Source organism: Notolabrus celidotus, chromosome 2 (assembly GCF_009762535.1).
Source record: "Notolabrus celidotus isolate fNotCel1 chromosome 2, fNotCel1.pri, whole genome shotgun sequence".
Taxonomy (NCBI): Eukaryota; Metazoa; Chordata; class Actinopteri; order Labriformes; family Labridae; genus Notolabrus; species Notolabrus celidotus.
The window spans coordinates 11,117,651-11,135,020 of NC_048273.1; the positions used below are offsets into that span (position 1 = coordinate 11,117,651).

The following is a 17,370-nucleotide window of genomic DNA, read 5'->3' on the forward strand; positions in this document are numbered from 1 at the left end:
TCTTCCGTTTCCAGGGCGATTCGGTTGGCGGGAGCAAAGCGGCAAATTAAAACTAACAACAAACACTTTGTTTACTGGAAGAAACCCTTTCAGTATTATCAACTTAAGGGTTGTTTGTGCCTTTCTTTCCTTCAGAGCTCTTTGGTTTGTTAAAACACCATGGAGACTCTCTTCAGCAAAGTGTTACAAGTTTACGTCAGGTGCAGGGACAGTGAAGAAAGGTAAGAGCTGAGGTTACTCATCATCACCTGCTTTCACTTCAAGTTACACCGAAGAGATCTCTGAATGTAACATGTACCTAGCGTAGGTGTACAAACACGATAATGTTATTGTTAATTTACGTGTTTACGTTCATACGTCTTAGATACAGACAGTTTGTTAGCTAGGTCTCAACTGTATTGATAACATGCATACGTTTGTGATGGGACAGAGGAAGCCTCCAGTACATAGTAGTTCATGTAAATCAGTACAACAGGAACTAATACCAGCTATGCCTCTATAACATCAAGAGAATCAGACCCTACCTGACAACACGCAACACAGCTCCTGGTTCAAGCTCTTGTAATGTCACGCATTGACTACTGTAACTCTCTACTGGCAGGCCTCCCTGCATGCACAGTTAAACCTCTGCAAATGATCCAGAACACAGCAGCACGTCTGGTCTTCAACCAGCAGTCTTAGACAGCTCATGTCACTCCCCTGCTCATTTCGCTACACTGGCTTCCAGTTGCAGCTCGCATCAGATACAAAACTCTAATCATGACTTACAAAGCACTAACCAAAGCCACTCCAGTTTACATGGAACCCCTCATCCAGGTCTACAACTCTTCTTGCCTGCTACGCTCAGCCTCTGAAAGAAATCACTAGCTGGACTCTTCTCTTCTGTTGTCCCTAAATGGTGGAATGAATTGGCCAACTCCATTCGATCTGCAGAGTCCCTCTCTGCTTTCAAAAGCCAGCTAAAGACCCAGCTCTTTAGGAAGCACTATGCACTTAGCTAGACTGTTCTCCACTGTTGTCCCCAGTGGCAGATCATGTTGTCCAGCTACAGTTGACTCACACTGTCCTGCTCTACTATGGGGATCTGTGTTCAGCTCTGGAGTGACCCAGCACTTGGTACTTTGGTCATTATTGTGTTGATGTTAATTGTTGATGATGATAATGGAAGGTCTTAAATGGTTTTGTTGCTTCATTGTAGATGTTCCTTATTTTAATTAAGAAAAAAACAAAGAAATTCCTTATTTACTTTGTGCATTGCCTTTACACTGCTTGGCAGTACCTGCGCCCAAATGGACTTGAAGCACTTTGTTACCCGTACTGATCTTGTTTCCTCTTGTCTAGATCTTTGCTTGTGTTGTTCTTGTTCTCGTATGTACGTCGCTTTGGATAAAAGCGTCTGATAAATGACATTGTAACATTGTATCATGTCCCAATATTTCATAGCTTGTCTTTGTTGGCCCAATCAGACCAGTGTGACATATAAGATGTTCTCAATTAGTTGTTTGAGATATAATTTCCTTCAGAACTGGTAGCAAGTGAAGCCCTGGCAGCTTCTCATGCATTCATATCATCCTTCCATAGATGTGTCTTTTTAGAAGATACTTAAAAATGGCATCAGTGCTGGAAAGAGTATTAAATGTTGTTGTTCTAATAAGGTCAAGTTGAGACACTTAGTTACAGTGTAGATTTCATTTTTGACCATATATGTCACATCATCACTTTTTAGAAAATTAACCAAGCTGCACCCATTTAGACATAAGAAAAGTACTACTTCTTTTTCCTCTTATGACATTGTTCATCTGTTTGTTCCCAAACAATGAAATATTTTGCAACATACAGTTGTTTATAGTTTTTATTCTTAACAGCAAGGTTGTTAGTTGCTTGATTTAACAGTTTGCATTTTACAGGAAAGCTAATATCCGTGTCACCATTGAACTGCAACAAACATCAAATCCAGTACACAAAAGGGTGAGTAGGAGTTTTTCCTCGATGCTTATTCTGTTTTTCTCAATGTTTTTTTTTTTAAGTACAAAACTTTCATAGAAGAAATAGACAGCAGCTCAAAGAAACAAATGTGTTTCCGCCCTAAGCTTTCATCAGCGTCTCACCAACAAGGTGGGTGTGTCTCATTTATAAGCGTAAATCGCCAGGTGAGAAACCACAGAAAAAAACAACGTGACAAAATAACACAAAATTATAACAACTTGAGTTAACAGGACATAACAAAAAGTGATAAATCACAATCAACAGCATAACAACACAGGAGCCGAAAATAAACAAATACATAAATGGAACAGTCAGTCACAATACAAGCCTCTGTGGTCATTGTAGACTGCACAAAGAAAAAACAATGCATAAAATGGTCAAACTAAAAAACAGTCGGTTATAAAAACCAACCTGAACCATGGAATTGAAAAGATATAACCAAGAAATAACAATATCGGGCCAATAAAACACCTCATTGCTGTTCCAGACTCAAGAATGCACAAAAACCACAAAGATAACCAAAAAATACCCCCCCCCCCCCCCCCCCGACAACCTCTACTGTCATCGCAATGTGGGTCATCAAAATACCAAAGACAAATAAATAAATGTCACAAGAAACAGGATAAAGAAACCTCCTCATTTAAGCCTCTAGGAGACTCAGTCTGCAGGTAGTGGATCCAATGAGCCTCTCTCTGAAGGAGTTTCTTGATTTAATGCTTATGTTTGTTTAATGTCATATTTTACATTTTAATGTCATATTTTACAATCGGATGTTGTTGGGCTGTTGGCCACCCTGCAGGGTGTCAAGAGGTCTGAGCTCGTTCTGCAGCTCGAAACAGAAAAGATTCAGTCTGTGAGTCTTAATCCTTGAGAAGACGCTCCGAGATGAATTGATGAATTAAAGGGTTAATTTCGGTGAAGACAAGATCAGTTGTGATCCTGTGTCCGGCGGGACAGTGAAGGGTGCTGATTATTTATAATAATTAATCCTTGCCAATTAAAAACAGAACCAACACTATTCAGTATGTCTGTTAAGTTAGAAGGAGAGAGGGAGAGCGGATTCAATATAGTTGACCGCACAAACCGAACATCCTCTGAACTGAATAGGATCATGAAATTGAAATACTTTTAAAATAATGTAAGTGTTTGCTGTGTGTTTTTGTTGATTGTTACTGTTTTTGTTTGTTTTTTTAACTATAGAGCACTTTGAATTGCTCTTTGTATGAATGGTACTTTAAAAATAAACTTGCCTTTTTACACAGGTGTCCCAAAGATCAGTACAAACCCAGAGTGGCTCACAGTTGCCTTCAGCCCCAAACCTATTCATTTCCCCTCTCTCCCCGAGCATTTTATGTTCAAGTCTTTGTAATTATTGTGTAATTTTCATAAACAGTGGCTTTGTTTCTGGTGACTAACTGTCTTTGTATTTTTCCTGTGTTAGGATCTTCTAGTTAAGCTAACAGATGATAAAGATCCTTATTTTCTCTTCAACCTCTTTATATCAGAAGAAGATTTCCAAAGGTAAGCAACAGCTTCTTTGTCTCAATAACAACAAGCATTATGTAACAGTGGATGTCATAAACAAGCTTCCATGAACTCTCACTGATGTTTCTTTTTATGTCATTTTTTCCTGTAGTTTGAAAGTCCAACAGGGACTTCTGATAGACTTTGCATCATTTCCTCAGAAATTTATTGACCTACTCAATCTGTGCCATGGGGAACAAGAGTCAGATAATCCAAGGTATGAAGAACACTCTCACGAACCACCCACTAACATCGCTGTCAACAATTAAATGATCTCAGTTCAGGACTTTTCAACAAGTTCTCTTTGTTTGTATCTGTCCAAGTAATTGTGGCCCACACCAGAACAGTGGTGCAAAGAGCAGAGACATAGCTATACAGACAGATTACAGGCAGCATGTGAAAAGCAAACAAGCTAACAGCAAAGGCGACGCAGAGAGGTGTTTGCTCTGACGTCAGGAGACGAACTGAGCTGGTGCAGAGTGGTTCTGTTGAACATGTGTGGGCGTGACTCTTTATGATTGGTTCGATAATCATGTCGTAATAAATACCCAAGTTACACCTGCCTTCTTTAATCTAGCGTCAGAATGTTATCACTTGACTGAGAATATTTGAAAATGGAATAAAGTTCAGATCTAATATTTTTATCTTTATAATAGTTTGTACATATGACTTTGAATATCATAGTTAGAACGTTTTTGTTGATTTGGATTACTAGAGGCTTTAACAGCAATAATGGTGAGAGTATCTGACTTGGATAACTATTGATTGGTTGAAAACTCCTGAAAAGATTGGGGTATGCATATGGTTGCATATTTTAGTATCTTTTATTTTGGCGTCATACCATGTGACGTATGGAAAAAAAACATGTGATTTTGAACATACCAGACCTACATGTTCGATCAATCAATCAATCAATCAATCAACCAATCAATCAATCAATCAATCTTTATTTGTATAGCGCCAAATCCCAACAAACGTTATTTCAAGACGCTTTAACAAACAGAGCAGGTCTAGATTATACTCAATGTCAAATTATGAACAGAGACCCACCTTAATCCACCAGCAATGAGCATTACACCTCACAGTATTTAGCTAGTTACAGCAGGGAGGAAAGACTTCCTTTTAACAGGCAGAAACCTCGAGCAGAACCAGACTCATGTTAGACAGCCATCTACCTTGACCGAGTTGCGTCTGTTGTGTGACAAACAGTTGATGCACGGTGTTCAATATATAGAGGCAACAAAATGAAGTGTGAAATAATACTAACATTAAAGAGTGCATATTAGCCATAATTCAAAGTTTGCATTGCTATCTGTTTACAACATGTCCCTCCTGAATCAAAAATAAGCCCAACCGGTTTTTTGTCCACATGTCAGTTGGCATGTACCTAGACCTCTATCCAACAGTTAGCATTTTTGCATGGTTGTAAACACAGAATAGCACAGAACTAGTTACATGTGATGGGAAGAAAAACTAGTGACATCTGTCATTATAATGTACCACAGTAAAACCAAATCACTGATCATCTGTATATTGCCTTTTTTCACAGGTTTCTTCTGCAGTTGTCATGCCAGACTCAGATGCTTGAAGGCCCTGCAAACTTCAGTGTTGTGGAAACCAACCCATTCAAACACCTGAACCACCTGTTTTTACGGCTTGCCCAAGGATCTGACAAAGATGTTAAAGACTATCTGGCAGTGTGTCTCTCTTCTCTAAAGGTTGACTTTTTATTTTTGCTTAAATCAAAATGACTATGTTCCATTTGAAAAGAGTTTTGGCTTGTAAGACTGGAGTTTATCTGATTAACTGGTTTTCTAGTTAAGTACTGCTAGGGCAGACATCAGTCCAAACTATGCAGAGAGCTTTTATACACATAGTTCTGTTTGCCTTACAGACAGCTTGTAAAGTGTGTAAACATTTTCAGCAAATTGAGCCGAGAATGAAATGTGATGGTAACTCATATTTTTGGAAAAATTCAAGCCTAAGTTTAAAGTACAATAACATTTGGGTATCTTTGTTTCAGGCAGAAAAACAGACCCTAGAGATGAAGCTCAAAAAGACTGAAGATGACCTATCCAGACAGCTGAGTTATGCTCAACAGGTGTGTATTGTCGGAGGATTTGGGTCCATGTAAGGGACTTAATTTGACATGGAAACTGTACATCTAGAAAATATCTAAAGCCAATGTTATTGGAGATAACTGATTGGTAGCTAAATACACAGACTTAAAAAGATGTATAAGCATTAAGCAGCCAGTACATGCCCCCCCAAACCTGCATACATTAAGACACCAAAAGACAAAAGGGGGAAGAAGTAATAACAGAAAAGCCAGAAATAGAGCCTGAATACAGCGGTAAAGCAGGGGGAATAGATCAACTCGAAAACTCTTATGTTAGAAAGAAGGTCAGTTACACATGTTTGCAAGTTCATTCTCTCTCTCTCTGTAACCAATCAGTGTGGTCTAAATTCTTTGCTCATATGAAATATGTATCACTATCATTGCTCTCTCTCTTATTCTCCTCTATCCCTCTTTCCAACCCCACCTCGGTCGAGGCAGATCGCTGTCTAACATGAGTCTGGTTCTGCTCGAGGTTTCTGCCTGTTAAAAGGACATTTGAAGTACAGTAGATGTAAGATAAGATAAGATAAGATAAGATAGTCCTTTACTCGTCCCACAACGGGGAAATTCAAGTGTCACAGTAGCAAAGTAGACAGTGCAAAAAATATATAAAGCAAACAAGAGCCTATAAAGTAACAATTACAAGAGGTAAAAAATAAGCATATCGTACAACATATATATATATTATTGGTTATATAGTCTGACCACTGCAGGAAGAAAAGACCTGCGGTATCTCTCCGTGAGACACCGCGGGTGAAGAAGTCTGTCAGTGAACGAGCTACTTAGAAATACAGATATATATTACTATATTACAAATAGTTCTTAAATATTAAAAAAACTTAGTGTTCATTAATTGAACAAGGTTTAAGATAGAAAATACTGTTATTTGAGTGGAGCACTGCTTATTTCAATATGTCTTTTTTTTTTCTTAACAGACCCTTTCTGAGAAAACTAAAGAGTTGGACAAACTGCGTTCAGAATGGACGAGTCAGAGCAGCTGTCTGTCCAGCCGTCATACTCAGGAGTTGCAGTCAGAAAGGGAAAAGGCTTCAGAGGTAAGGCTCAACTGCACTGGACTGTGTTTCTGTTTGTGTTCAAGAACATGATATGATGAAGAATTGATTTTTCAAAAAGTACCCTAGCTGTAGGTTTCAAATGAGTCATGTCGTTTCTACACATGGATTGCCAGTGTGATCAAACAAACATCTTCCTATCTTTATTTCCATAAGAGACCAATTCTTTGTTTTGTGATATTCCCAATTATGTGATTGCCTTGGAGTCCTCACTTGTCAGTAACATATTCATCAACATCAATCAGCAGCAAAGAGGTGCATTACACTGAAGGAGTCAGAAAAGTTGAAGTTAGTGATGTTTAATTGGTCCATATTTATTATTATCCAGTTACAGAGCCGGCTCCAGCAGCAGACGGAGCAGCTCCGCCAGGAACTGGAGACTACTCATAAGAAGAGCAGCCAGCAGCTACACAGCAAAGTGACAGAGCTGGAAACATCCTGCAAAGAGCTGACGGAGAGGAAATACAAGAATGAGTCTGTCATCAGAGACCTGAAAATAAAACTAGTGGGTGCAGAGGAGGTAGGGAAACGAGATTACTGGATGACTGATTCATTGGTTTTTGGTCACTTGAGGGCAGCAATCACAAGTTAAAAAAAACCCAACTCAGCCATACCGTACTGAAATGTCAGAAAATTCAACAGTTACCCTCATTTGGCCACTTTGCAGTGTATTCCAATATATACTGTGAAGCTTGGGTTATTGACTCCTGTGGAAAATATTTGGCTCTCCAGCTGCTCAAAGCCTCTCTTTGTTGACTAGTCTTTAACTCTGTCTGCCTGCTACTTAGTGCTGAGTTTAGCTGTGAGAGCTGTTTTTCTTAACGTAATTGCCCAATGTGGCTTAAAACATTGACATGAAAGGGTTAACAGTGTTCAAATAACAAGTCTGACAACTGAGCAAAGAGCTGGAACTCTACTTAAATCTCCACATACTGGTAAGTGAGTTGGACACTACAGATTCCCTATTGTGATTCGGATATTTTATATTTATGTATATAGTTTATTTGATAGGGACAATGCAAATTGCATAATTGTGTTAGTTGTATTTCCATTGGTAGTGTGTTCCACATTTGAGAGCCTTTTATAGAAAAAGCAGACTGCCCCAGGGAGGTCTCATGGTGTGCGATTTTACAATTGCCACTAGTTGTGCCCCGGGTGTTCCTAATGCTATTTTGCCTGGTGACAGATTTGCATACAATTTCTAGTACTAAGTTTTGCAAATATTTAAAATGAGTTTCAGGCATGAGAATTTAATAAAATTACCAAAACTGAGCAGGTTATACTGCTTCAGTATTTGGCAGTGATGCCATCTCCTGGGCTTTTTATCCATTGTCTAAGGCTTGGATATTAAGGCTTGGTTATACAGAGATGCAATCATAGACTGTATATATAATGGACAGCGTCACTCCGCCTTTCCCATTGTGCGGTTTTGAAGCCAAAATATCCCATTCCAGAAAGCTGACATCTTGTATATTTTCTGCAGCCAGAGTCTGCGCAGTAGGGTATTTGTGTTTCCACAGTAACAAGCTCTGCCCTACAGCCTACCGTCCCGAGGTCCTAAGGAGTTTCTCTCTACAGCAGCTGTCAGTCAAAGTGAATCCGGAAGTAAAACCCAATTTTTTAACGCCTGAGAACTAATGAAAAAGAAACTTTTCAGAAAAAAGAAGCCTTAAACACAAAACAGTCAAATGATAACTACACATCACCACAGGATACGGATGTGAGAAACGTGTATTTATTTTTTGCCCCATTCAAATGAGTGGGGGAGACAGTTTTTGACCTATGCTGCAGCCAGCCACCAGGGGGAGCAGTTTTTGTGGCAACCTCACTTCGAGCCGAGCGAGATGACGTCCATTTTTATATACCGTCCATTTTTATATACAGTCTATGGATGCCACAGGTTTAATCACGGCCAAGGGAGCTTGGCATGTGACACAATAAGACCTATGTGAAAAAATCATTGCATGAATATAAAGCTTAAGCTGTCAAATTTGAGTCTGGAGTTCAGAGCTACATCTAAAAACTTGAATTCATCTACCATCACAATTCCTTCTCCGTGAACTTTTACACTGTGCTTTTCTGTATATGTTGTTTTTTTTTATGGAAAAGCACATTGAATCTGTCTTTTTCATGTTCAGAGTGAGCTTCTTTTGATAAAGCCATTTACATACCTCATCCGTATGTGATGAAAGTCTCTCAATTGCCTTGTTTGGTGTCTTTGCTGAAGCATACAAGACTGTATCGTCAGCATAGAGCTGACAACCCCGGACAGCTTTCAGGCAAATGATTAATAAACAGACTAAAAATCAGCTGGCCTAATGTTGAGCCTTAGGGGGAATCAACCTTTGTGTTTTATGAGAAATTGTTTAAATTGTCTCCAAAATCCTGACACATATACAAATAACTTCAATTGATCATCAGTTCACTCTCACTCAAACTGCAGGATCAGAAAGAACAAGTGGATTACCCATGACAGACTCATTTTGAGACTTCTCTCTATCTATCCGGTATCCCGTGTTCCTATTCAGGTCTCAGATACACACACATTTATAAAGCAAATATAGAAACACAGAGGTTTAAAATGATTGCTTCCTGGAAATCCTTGTTTGTTGTGTGTGTAGTGAAAAAAACACAGATTAGGATGACATACATTATTTTGGTAAAAATGCAACAGAAGAAGTTTATGTCTTTCTGATTGACTTTATGACAATGAATGGCATTTGTTTAATATCATACAAGCCATCGCTCTAAATAACCCCTGCTTGAGTCAAGGAAATGCTTTAATGCAGGACATTATAATAATATAACATAATATTTAAATACTGATAACTGATTGCCACTTTTGTTTGATTATTATCTTTTTATCTGTGTAGGAGTGCCAGCATTCAAAGCAGCAGGTCCTGTCTCTGAGGAGGGAGAACAGCACTCTAGACACAGAGGTCCATGAGAAGGAGCGCTTGGTGAGCCAGCTGCAGATGAGAGTGGCTGTTCTTGAACAGGAGGTCAAAGATAAGGAGCAGCTTATGCGCCGCACCAAAGAAGTGCTCGATGCCACTCAGCAGCAGAAGGTTAGAGCTGCAGCTTCAAATGTGTGCTTTACTTCATCATCAGAAAAGTCGTGACAATGTTAAAAGAAAACAACACTCTTCAGATAATAATGGAAAATGATAAATGTTTACTAGTGAGGTGCAAAGTCAAAGTAGGGAAAAGGGAGAATGTAGCAAAAAAAGGATAGTGTGGAGCCTGTCAGTTTAGAAGTGAGCCTTCATCGCAGGCAGCCGAATACATTCAAAGAGACTTCTATTGTGTGAGCTCTGCAAGTATAAAACACTCTTGATGTGCGTTGTGACAAATTTGACTCTAAGGGCTGGCCCATCTCGCACATCAATCTATCAATCTTTATTAGCGCCAAATCACAACAAGACGCTTTTACAAGCAGGTCTACAGCAGCAATATAGCTGCCGCCGACGATTGGCCTCAAACAGCACTTCAGAAACAGATTGATGACGTCACGGATCATACGTCCATATTTTATACAGTCTGTGGACAGGATACAATCCAGTCCCCTCTTACTAACGGGACTCGATCTTATCTCATATTAATCCACCATGGGCATTGCACCTCGCAGTATTGAGCTAGTTACAGCAGCAAGGAAAAAATTCCTTTTAATGGGCATAAATCAATTGACATAAATCAACTACAAGCGATGAAACTAAAGCCTTAAAACATGGCAACTTGCATAGTATCTTTGGCTGCAACAATGAGAAAAATGTTTTTTTTCAAAAATGACCACAGGTCCCCTGGTCATACTTATCTAGAGCAAATAGTGCTTAAGACAGATATACAGAATCTCCCTCAAGTTTTTTTTACACTGTTTTTGACATGTTATTTGTTTTCTAGGAATCAATTGAAGAAAATGCCGAAAGTAAAGAACTTCATATACGAAAACTTGAAGCTACTGTAAAGTCACTGTCTGAGGAGCTGATAAAGGTATGTAGAGCCTGCATTCTGCCAGAATAGAGGAAAGAAACTGGAACAAGTGTAGGCTCTGTAGATTTTTACCTCTGGACCAATTTTTTCATTGAGTATATGGTGGCTATTACTAGTAAGAGAGTCATACATTTTTGAAACAATAACCCAGAAATCACTCTTTTTTTCCCTATAAGAGGCATTACAGAAATTGAATGAATGAATTAGTTGAGCTCACTAGACTTTTACATATAAACATGCACCTGTAGCTGCTACTTTTCTTGGAAGTGATAAGTGGGAATGCAGTTTCCTACAGATTGCCTTCAAGTGTGAAAAGTCACCCATGGGGTCCAGGGGCACACACACCCCCAGAGAAAGATTTGACCATTAAATATCTGATACATGCATCTCATACAAAACTCCTGAAGTATATCATACCTCTATGAAGGTACTGTTGGTTGAAAATGTTCTTTAAAAACGTTGTGCCTTTATGTTTTGTTGTCGAGTTCAATGCCTCACCCTCTTTTTATGTTGTTTCTGTCCAGGCTAATGGTATCATTAAGAAGCTGCAGGGTGAAGTTCGAGGTCTAGTTGGAAAACTAAAAATCAAAAACACAGTGACTGTGTCACAGGAGAAGGTTCTCCAGGAAACATCAGAAAAACTTCACAATGTTGAAAAGAGTCTCGTGAGTGCTCAGCAGCAGCTCACAACCAGGGATGAACAGGTATGTCTTTGAATCATGCAACCCACAGACATACTGCATTTAGATCTTTCAGCTTTTTTTAATCCATACGTACAAGTCACAGCAAACGTTTAGTTTTATTTTTACAAACACAGCAGGTCTAGACCATACTCTATGTTATATTATTAACAAAGACCCAACATCAAGACAGGATACGATCCAGTCCTCTCTTATCTCATCTTAATCCACCATGAGTATTGCACCTTGTAGTATTAAGCTAATTACAGCAGCAAGGACAAACGTCCTTTTAACAGGCAGAAACCTCGAGCAGAACCAGACTCATGTTGGGCAGCCGTATCCTGTCTTGTTGTTGGGTCTGTGTTAATAATTTAACATAGAGTACGGTCTAGACCTACTATGTTTGTAAAAGCATCTTGAGATAACGTTTGTTGTGATTTGGCGTTGTACAAAAAAAGATTGATTGATTGATTGATTGAAACAGCATGTCCATACCATCTCTCCTATAATGATGGTACTATTAAATGAGTGGATATTGCTGGGTCTGAGAATAGTTTTAATTACTGAGCTCAATCCGTAACTGTTGGGACTGTATGTTGTGCTAAGCATGACTGAATATTTATTTTTCTCTTTATGTGGAGGATTATTTTGTCACAGTTAATTTCTTGATTTTTGTAATGCTATAGTATATGATCTGGCCCCTCTGCGCATTTTACTATATAACCCTGTTCTAAAAGCCTGTTTCATTTCCACTAATTTATCAGTGAAATCCTCCATTAGACCAATGACTGAATAATGTTTGGATTAACAGTCTATAGGTATGACAACTTAGCTTAAGTCTGAAGAACTGGCTTTTTGGTAGACTTTGTTTTAGGGTTGTGGTAACTACTTGCTAGTAGACAGGCGTTACGATCTCGGTCCTTTTTGTATAAAGTGGTACATAACATGGCAGGCATACATTCAACACACATGTCCAGAAAGTGGATTCTATAGAAGGCATGTCGGAGTCTTATTCATTAATACGTTTAGCAAATTGCTGTAATTCATTTAGACCCCCTTTAAAAAGACAATATGTCATCAAAGAAAGATAATAATAGGACAGTAATTGTCCACAAATTCTGCTAACTGTAGAACAAACTCTTATTTTATTTTGATTCTTTTAGTTTTCTGACTAAAGTTACTGAAATACAGTTTTCAATAATAGATATTTGTATGGTTAAAATTAAAGCTTTTCCATTTTTAAGTTTTTAATGGACTCTTCAACAAAAATGATATGCTTTACTCTTTGTCAGTCTTTCTTCTATGTTCACTTTTTTAACCAAATTCAGATGTATGATTTGCGTTCACTATGCAGCCCTGTCTTTGCAATCATTTATTTGTGGTTTGTTCTACATCTGATGAGCTAGAGAACTTGATTTCATACAGCCAGCCAAATGGTAATCATTGTAAAGCAAAACAACCAAACAGCAATGCAAGCACTCGATCACAGGCATAGGGGTCATGAGTATCAGCAGACCTCAGCCTGCTACACTACCACAGTAGTAGTACCACGCACCCTGGTTTGATACAGGAGCCTATACAAAAGCACCACTGTAGGGCACTGCTGTGCTGACATCTGATTACAGACTAGGTAGCTTACTAGGCCGATGCAGTTTTAATTCAATGATTGAGTTGGCATGAACTTGATAACAATATGACATTTGTATGTTACAGGTTTCAAAACTAAAGGAGCAGCTGGAGTCGACAATGCAGAAGCTTAATGAAAGCAAAGAAGTGTTAAAAACCAATGAAAATGGTAAGGAAGTTGGTCTCTCGTTGAAATGATGAATGGACAATATTATGATAGAAAAAAACAGTCCCCTCAATCAATTGTAGTTAAAAGTATGCTTCAACCAAGTATTTCTTCTGTTCCCTTGCCCTGCCCTCAACAGTATACTTTTCAAAAATCAAACTATTGGACAAAAATGCATCCTCCTTCACTGAACAAACATTATGTGGTCTCAAGTTTCATTCAGCTCTCAGGGAGGTGTTACACGTTCATAGCACGCTTCGATGTGAATCAGTTGGCTAAAGGTGTTGTGCATAGCGGAGATGCTCAGGTTGGGGCTGCGGCTGAGTGACAGGTCTCAACAAGCGTTTTTTGTCTCTTCCACCAGACTAATTATGTCCCGTTTACGCTTCTGAAACCACTTACACATGTAGGCAGAAAACTGGACACCGTGAGTCTGAAATATTTCCTCTTGTTGCAGTAAGTCCACATGTTGTAGCCTAAGCCTTCACTTCATATGACTGTATGTCCGTGGCGTCTATTTTCAGAGAGACCGCACTGCCCTCAAGCGTTTTGGGGTAGAATTGCTGCGCGACACGGACACTTCGACATGCACAAGTATGTGGTGCTCATGTCTGTGTCAGCCCTTGCTGCGTGGGGGCGACGCAGAAGTATCAATCAAACTTAAGGCTGAGCCCAGCCAACCTTTGGAGGGAACTCATTTCAGCTGCTTGTATCCTTGATCTTATTCTTTCAGTCAGGACCTCCAGCTCATGACCATAGGTGAGGGTTGGAAAATACACCGACTGGTAAATTGAAAGCTTTGCCTCCCAACTCAGCTCCCTCTTTACCACAACGCCTGCATGACTGCTGACATAGCACCAATCAGCCTGTCGATCTCACGCTCCATTTTACCCCCACTCGCGAACAAGACCCTGGAATTCTTTAACTCCATCACTTGGAGGTACTGACTCTTATCCCAGACGCTTCTCACTCAGCTGCAAACCGCCCCAATGCTTGCTGAAGGTCCCAGCTCAAAGAAGCCAACAGAACCACATCGTCTGCAAAAAGCAGAGATGAAATTCTGAGCCCCCTCAAACTGACCTTCCTCTCCTCGGCTGCGCCTTGAGCTTATGTCCATAAAATTACAAACAGGAGCGGGGACAAGGGGCGACCCTGGCGGAGGCCAACACGCACAGAGAACATGTCAGACTTTGTGCCAAGTACGCAGACACAGCTCTCACTTTATCTGTTTGATATTTAAAGCAACTTTCATGTTTTGCCAGTTATTTTACACCACTGTTCTCCATCTTATTTTTTTTTTGTTTCAGTCATAAGTTGGCTTAACAAGCAGCTAAATGAGAAACAGCTGACCAGAAAGCCGCAGTCTACTGATTCTTTGGAGAATCCGTCAGTTTTATCCACAACAACTGGACTGAAGGTATGAAACGCCCATGAAGTGCTTAAAGCCATACACAGTCAAATGTGGTATCTGCTTTTGCTTACTCAAAATTGATATATAGAAATGATTTTGTTTTTTTCCTCACATTGTTTGGTTCGACATGCATTGACCCAAACACACATGTTCATCAACTATTACCACTAAACCACTCAAACACCCGTGAATCTTTTTTTGCAGGCCCAGTTTTATCCCCAGTCAGTTAAGCCTGCTGTGTTTTCCCTGGGGGCTCTCGATGTTACTCCTGCTGAACAGAAAGCATCCAACAGACAGACGTGAGTTTGTTTGTTTTTTCTTTACCCCCTTTTTATAATAATTTTGATACTGCAATAGTCACAAAAGTGGCATTATATGTTGAAATTTGAGAAAATACTTGCAAACTTTAGTTGTGTTGAGTTATTTCAATTGTTCTCGTTTGATTTGTTGTTGTTAATTTTTGCGAATAAACCTAATTTCCAATGGGGGTTGAATACTTTCGAGTGCAACTGCATGTACTGCTATAAAAAGTCAAAGTATGACTTGATTTTTTTAGATTGCTTACAGAAAAGCAATTTCTTATTCATTCTTGTCCTGTAGTGGAGACTCTGCTGGCCTGGATTCAAAGTACTTTGAGAGAAGAGATGATAGCATACCCATCTATGGACTGCCCTCTAATCTTCACAGAGGTAAGAAAAATGTTCATATTTGGGATTTTAATTTATTTCTTAATGTTTTTGCTGCACTAGTAATGCAAGGCTAGCAGTATGTTTAGTGCGTGAGACACAAGTGAGGTAAGATGAGGTAATTACTAGGGTCTGGATTTCAGGTACAGATCATAGACTGTATAAATAATGGATGTAGTATCTGTGATGTCACCCATCTATTCCTGAGCGCTGTTTTGAAGCCAATCAGCGGCGGCAGCCATATTAGAAATGTGGAACTCAACCAGGCAGAGTGTGACGTAAAGAGGCAGAGTTTGAGCCTCCTAGCAAACAGCTATGTGCTCCTGACTAAGAGTCCAGTCAGTCATGTCCTTATTTGGGCAAAAGTTTGTAATCTTAATATCTCCTGAGCCGTCGCATTAGAAAGAAATTCACCCCCCGTACAGTGTGTGCCGATAGAGAGATTAGCTTTGTAGAGCCAAGCCGTTTTTTGAACCAGGCTGTAAACATGTTTATTAATGCTGCAAAGATCGTCTTTTTCCCATTCATGTCTATGTGGTTTCCGGTGTTTCTGCAGCCAGCCTCAAGCGGATTCTCGATGAATTGCAGTTTATAACACTTCCACATGGGCTTCATATTTTGAGACCGGAGGTTTTCGCTTGGTACAGATGCATTCAGGTTCATGTTTGTGGTCCAAGTTGTCAGCAAGCATTTCAGAGGGCATGGTTGTATGAAAGGAAACAGTTGTGTGAAGACCAAAAGATGCGGGACATAGTCTTAGGTAGTTAAATCCAAAAAAAACATCACCAAAACTGTTTGGCTTTAATTAATATTTAATAACAGATATCCATATAAAAGTGAAGCCAATAATCTTTTCTAGGGTCCTTTTTCTACACAGTAAGTCTAAAAAGTATGTTTATTTTCAGGGTTGTAAAAACTGGCCCTGGCATAGACAGATATTGAAGTCTTGGCAGGTAGTATTGTATCCCTTACTGCAGGCGGCACCAAAAGCCCTAAAATGTTGGCCCCGACTGCCGTAGGGGCCAACAGGTTCCAAGTTAAAAGATGTTTTTTAATCTGTTCTTCCTTAACAGACATCACAGTACTTGTCTTAATGTAGCTCTGCCTGATTCATGCTTGGGCAGATGTAAATATAGAATGAATGCACAAGTGTGTTGTCATGCTGAGTAGCCATGTAATGATCATCTCTCTGTATTAACGTAATCATAACATGTATAGAAACCTCCTTGTATAAAAGAAAATTAAATATTGACTATGACTGAGGCGTTTGTCTTGTTGCTACACTGCAGGTTAACATGTATGTTATAAACTGGTCAAAAGTTGTCTAAGTGAAGCATTCTCTCTGTTGAACGTTTGTTGTTTTCTTTGAAATAAATGAATCCAAATGTTCTTTTTATGAGCAGGACAAAGATGCTGTATTTTTGATTGAAGTGTTGGATGAGGGTGAGAGTAATGACATGGAGGTTTTGATCCATTTTCTTTTTTTCCTTTTGTAGAGTTTCCTCAGCGAACAAAGCCAGCAGTAGCTTCTGCTTACTTCTCAGCATGAACAAGAAGCGGCAGCAGGTTTAATGACCAGAGTACAGAATGATATTCATTCCAGCTCCCGGTGCTTGTTTTTAGGTATCAATTGTGAAAATGTATTTATGTTGTAATTTCTATTGATGTGTCTTTTTAGTTGTTCAAGTAAAATTATTTTAATTCATGTGTAATAGTGAGGGTATTGTAATTTAATGATTTTTGTTTTCTCAATGTTTACATCCATAAGTGTTTATATTGTGTTCTTGTTCTTTGTCCTAATTCAGAAATGACGTGTAGTTTTTATTAAAACATTCCTCTGCCTTTAAATTAATTTTTGGTCTGTGTTATCAAACTTTGAGCCACTATCAAATATGAATAATGTGCAAAATGTTAATATTGGGTCAATTCAATGATTGAAAGTTGTTGTTTGTCATTTAAGGGCCATCTAATAGTACCTTTTGAAAAAATAATTGTCACATGGAAAAACATGAATGCCTGTTCCACAGAGCAGCAGGGGGGGACTGAGGGTATATATGGTTTTAACATAACCAGTCACCAATCAGCTCTCCTGCTGCTGCTTTGTGGGAG

General features: G+C 39.1%; 1 protein-coding gene across 1 annotated transcript; it reads left to right on the plus strand.

Annotated features, from left to right (window-relative positions):
* Positions 1-17,113, plus strand: sass6 (SAS-6 centriolar assembly protein). Its single transcript, XM_034674891.1, has 16 exons — positions 1-221; positions 1,908-1,968; positions 3,428-3,507; positions 3,623-3,727; positions 5,060-5,228; positions 5,534-5,611; positions 6,565-6,684; positions 7,031-7,222; positions 9,576-9,770; positions 10,603-10,692; positions 11,217-11,396; positions 13,086-13,167; positions 14,472-14,581; positions 14,780-14,874; positions 15,176-15,264; positions 16,758-17,113. The coding sequence occupies exons 1-16, from the start codon at positions 160-162 to the stop codon at positions 16,808-16,810; spliced, it is 1,761 nt and encodes a 586-aa protein (XP_034530782.1). The 5' UTR covers positions 1-159; the 3' UTR covers positions 16,811-17,113.
* The last annotated feature ends 257 nt before the right edge of the window (positions 17,114-17,370 follow it).

Bases quoted from the DNA above. Each gene is read 5' to 3' on its own strand.
- sass6 (XM_034674891.1), top strand. From the start codon at position 160: ATGGAGACTCTCTTCAGCAAAGTGTTACAAGTTTACGTCAGGTGCAGG. The intron at 11,397-13,085 runs GTATGTCTTTGA...TGTATGTTACAG, and splicing joins TCACAACCAGGGATGAACAG to GTTTCAAAACTAAAGGAGCA. The intron at 13,168-14,471 runs GTAAGGAAGTTG...TTTTTGTTTCAG, and splicing joins GTTAAAAACCAATGAAAATG to TCATAAGTTGGCTTAACAAG.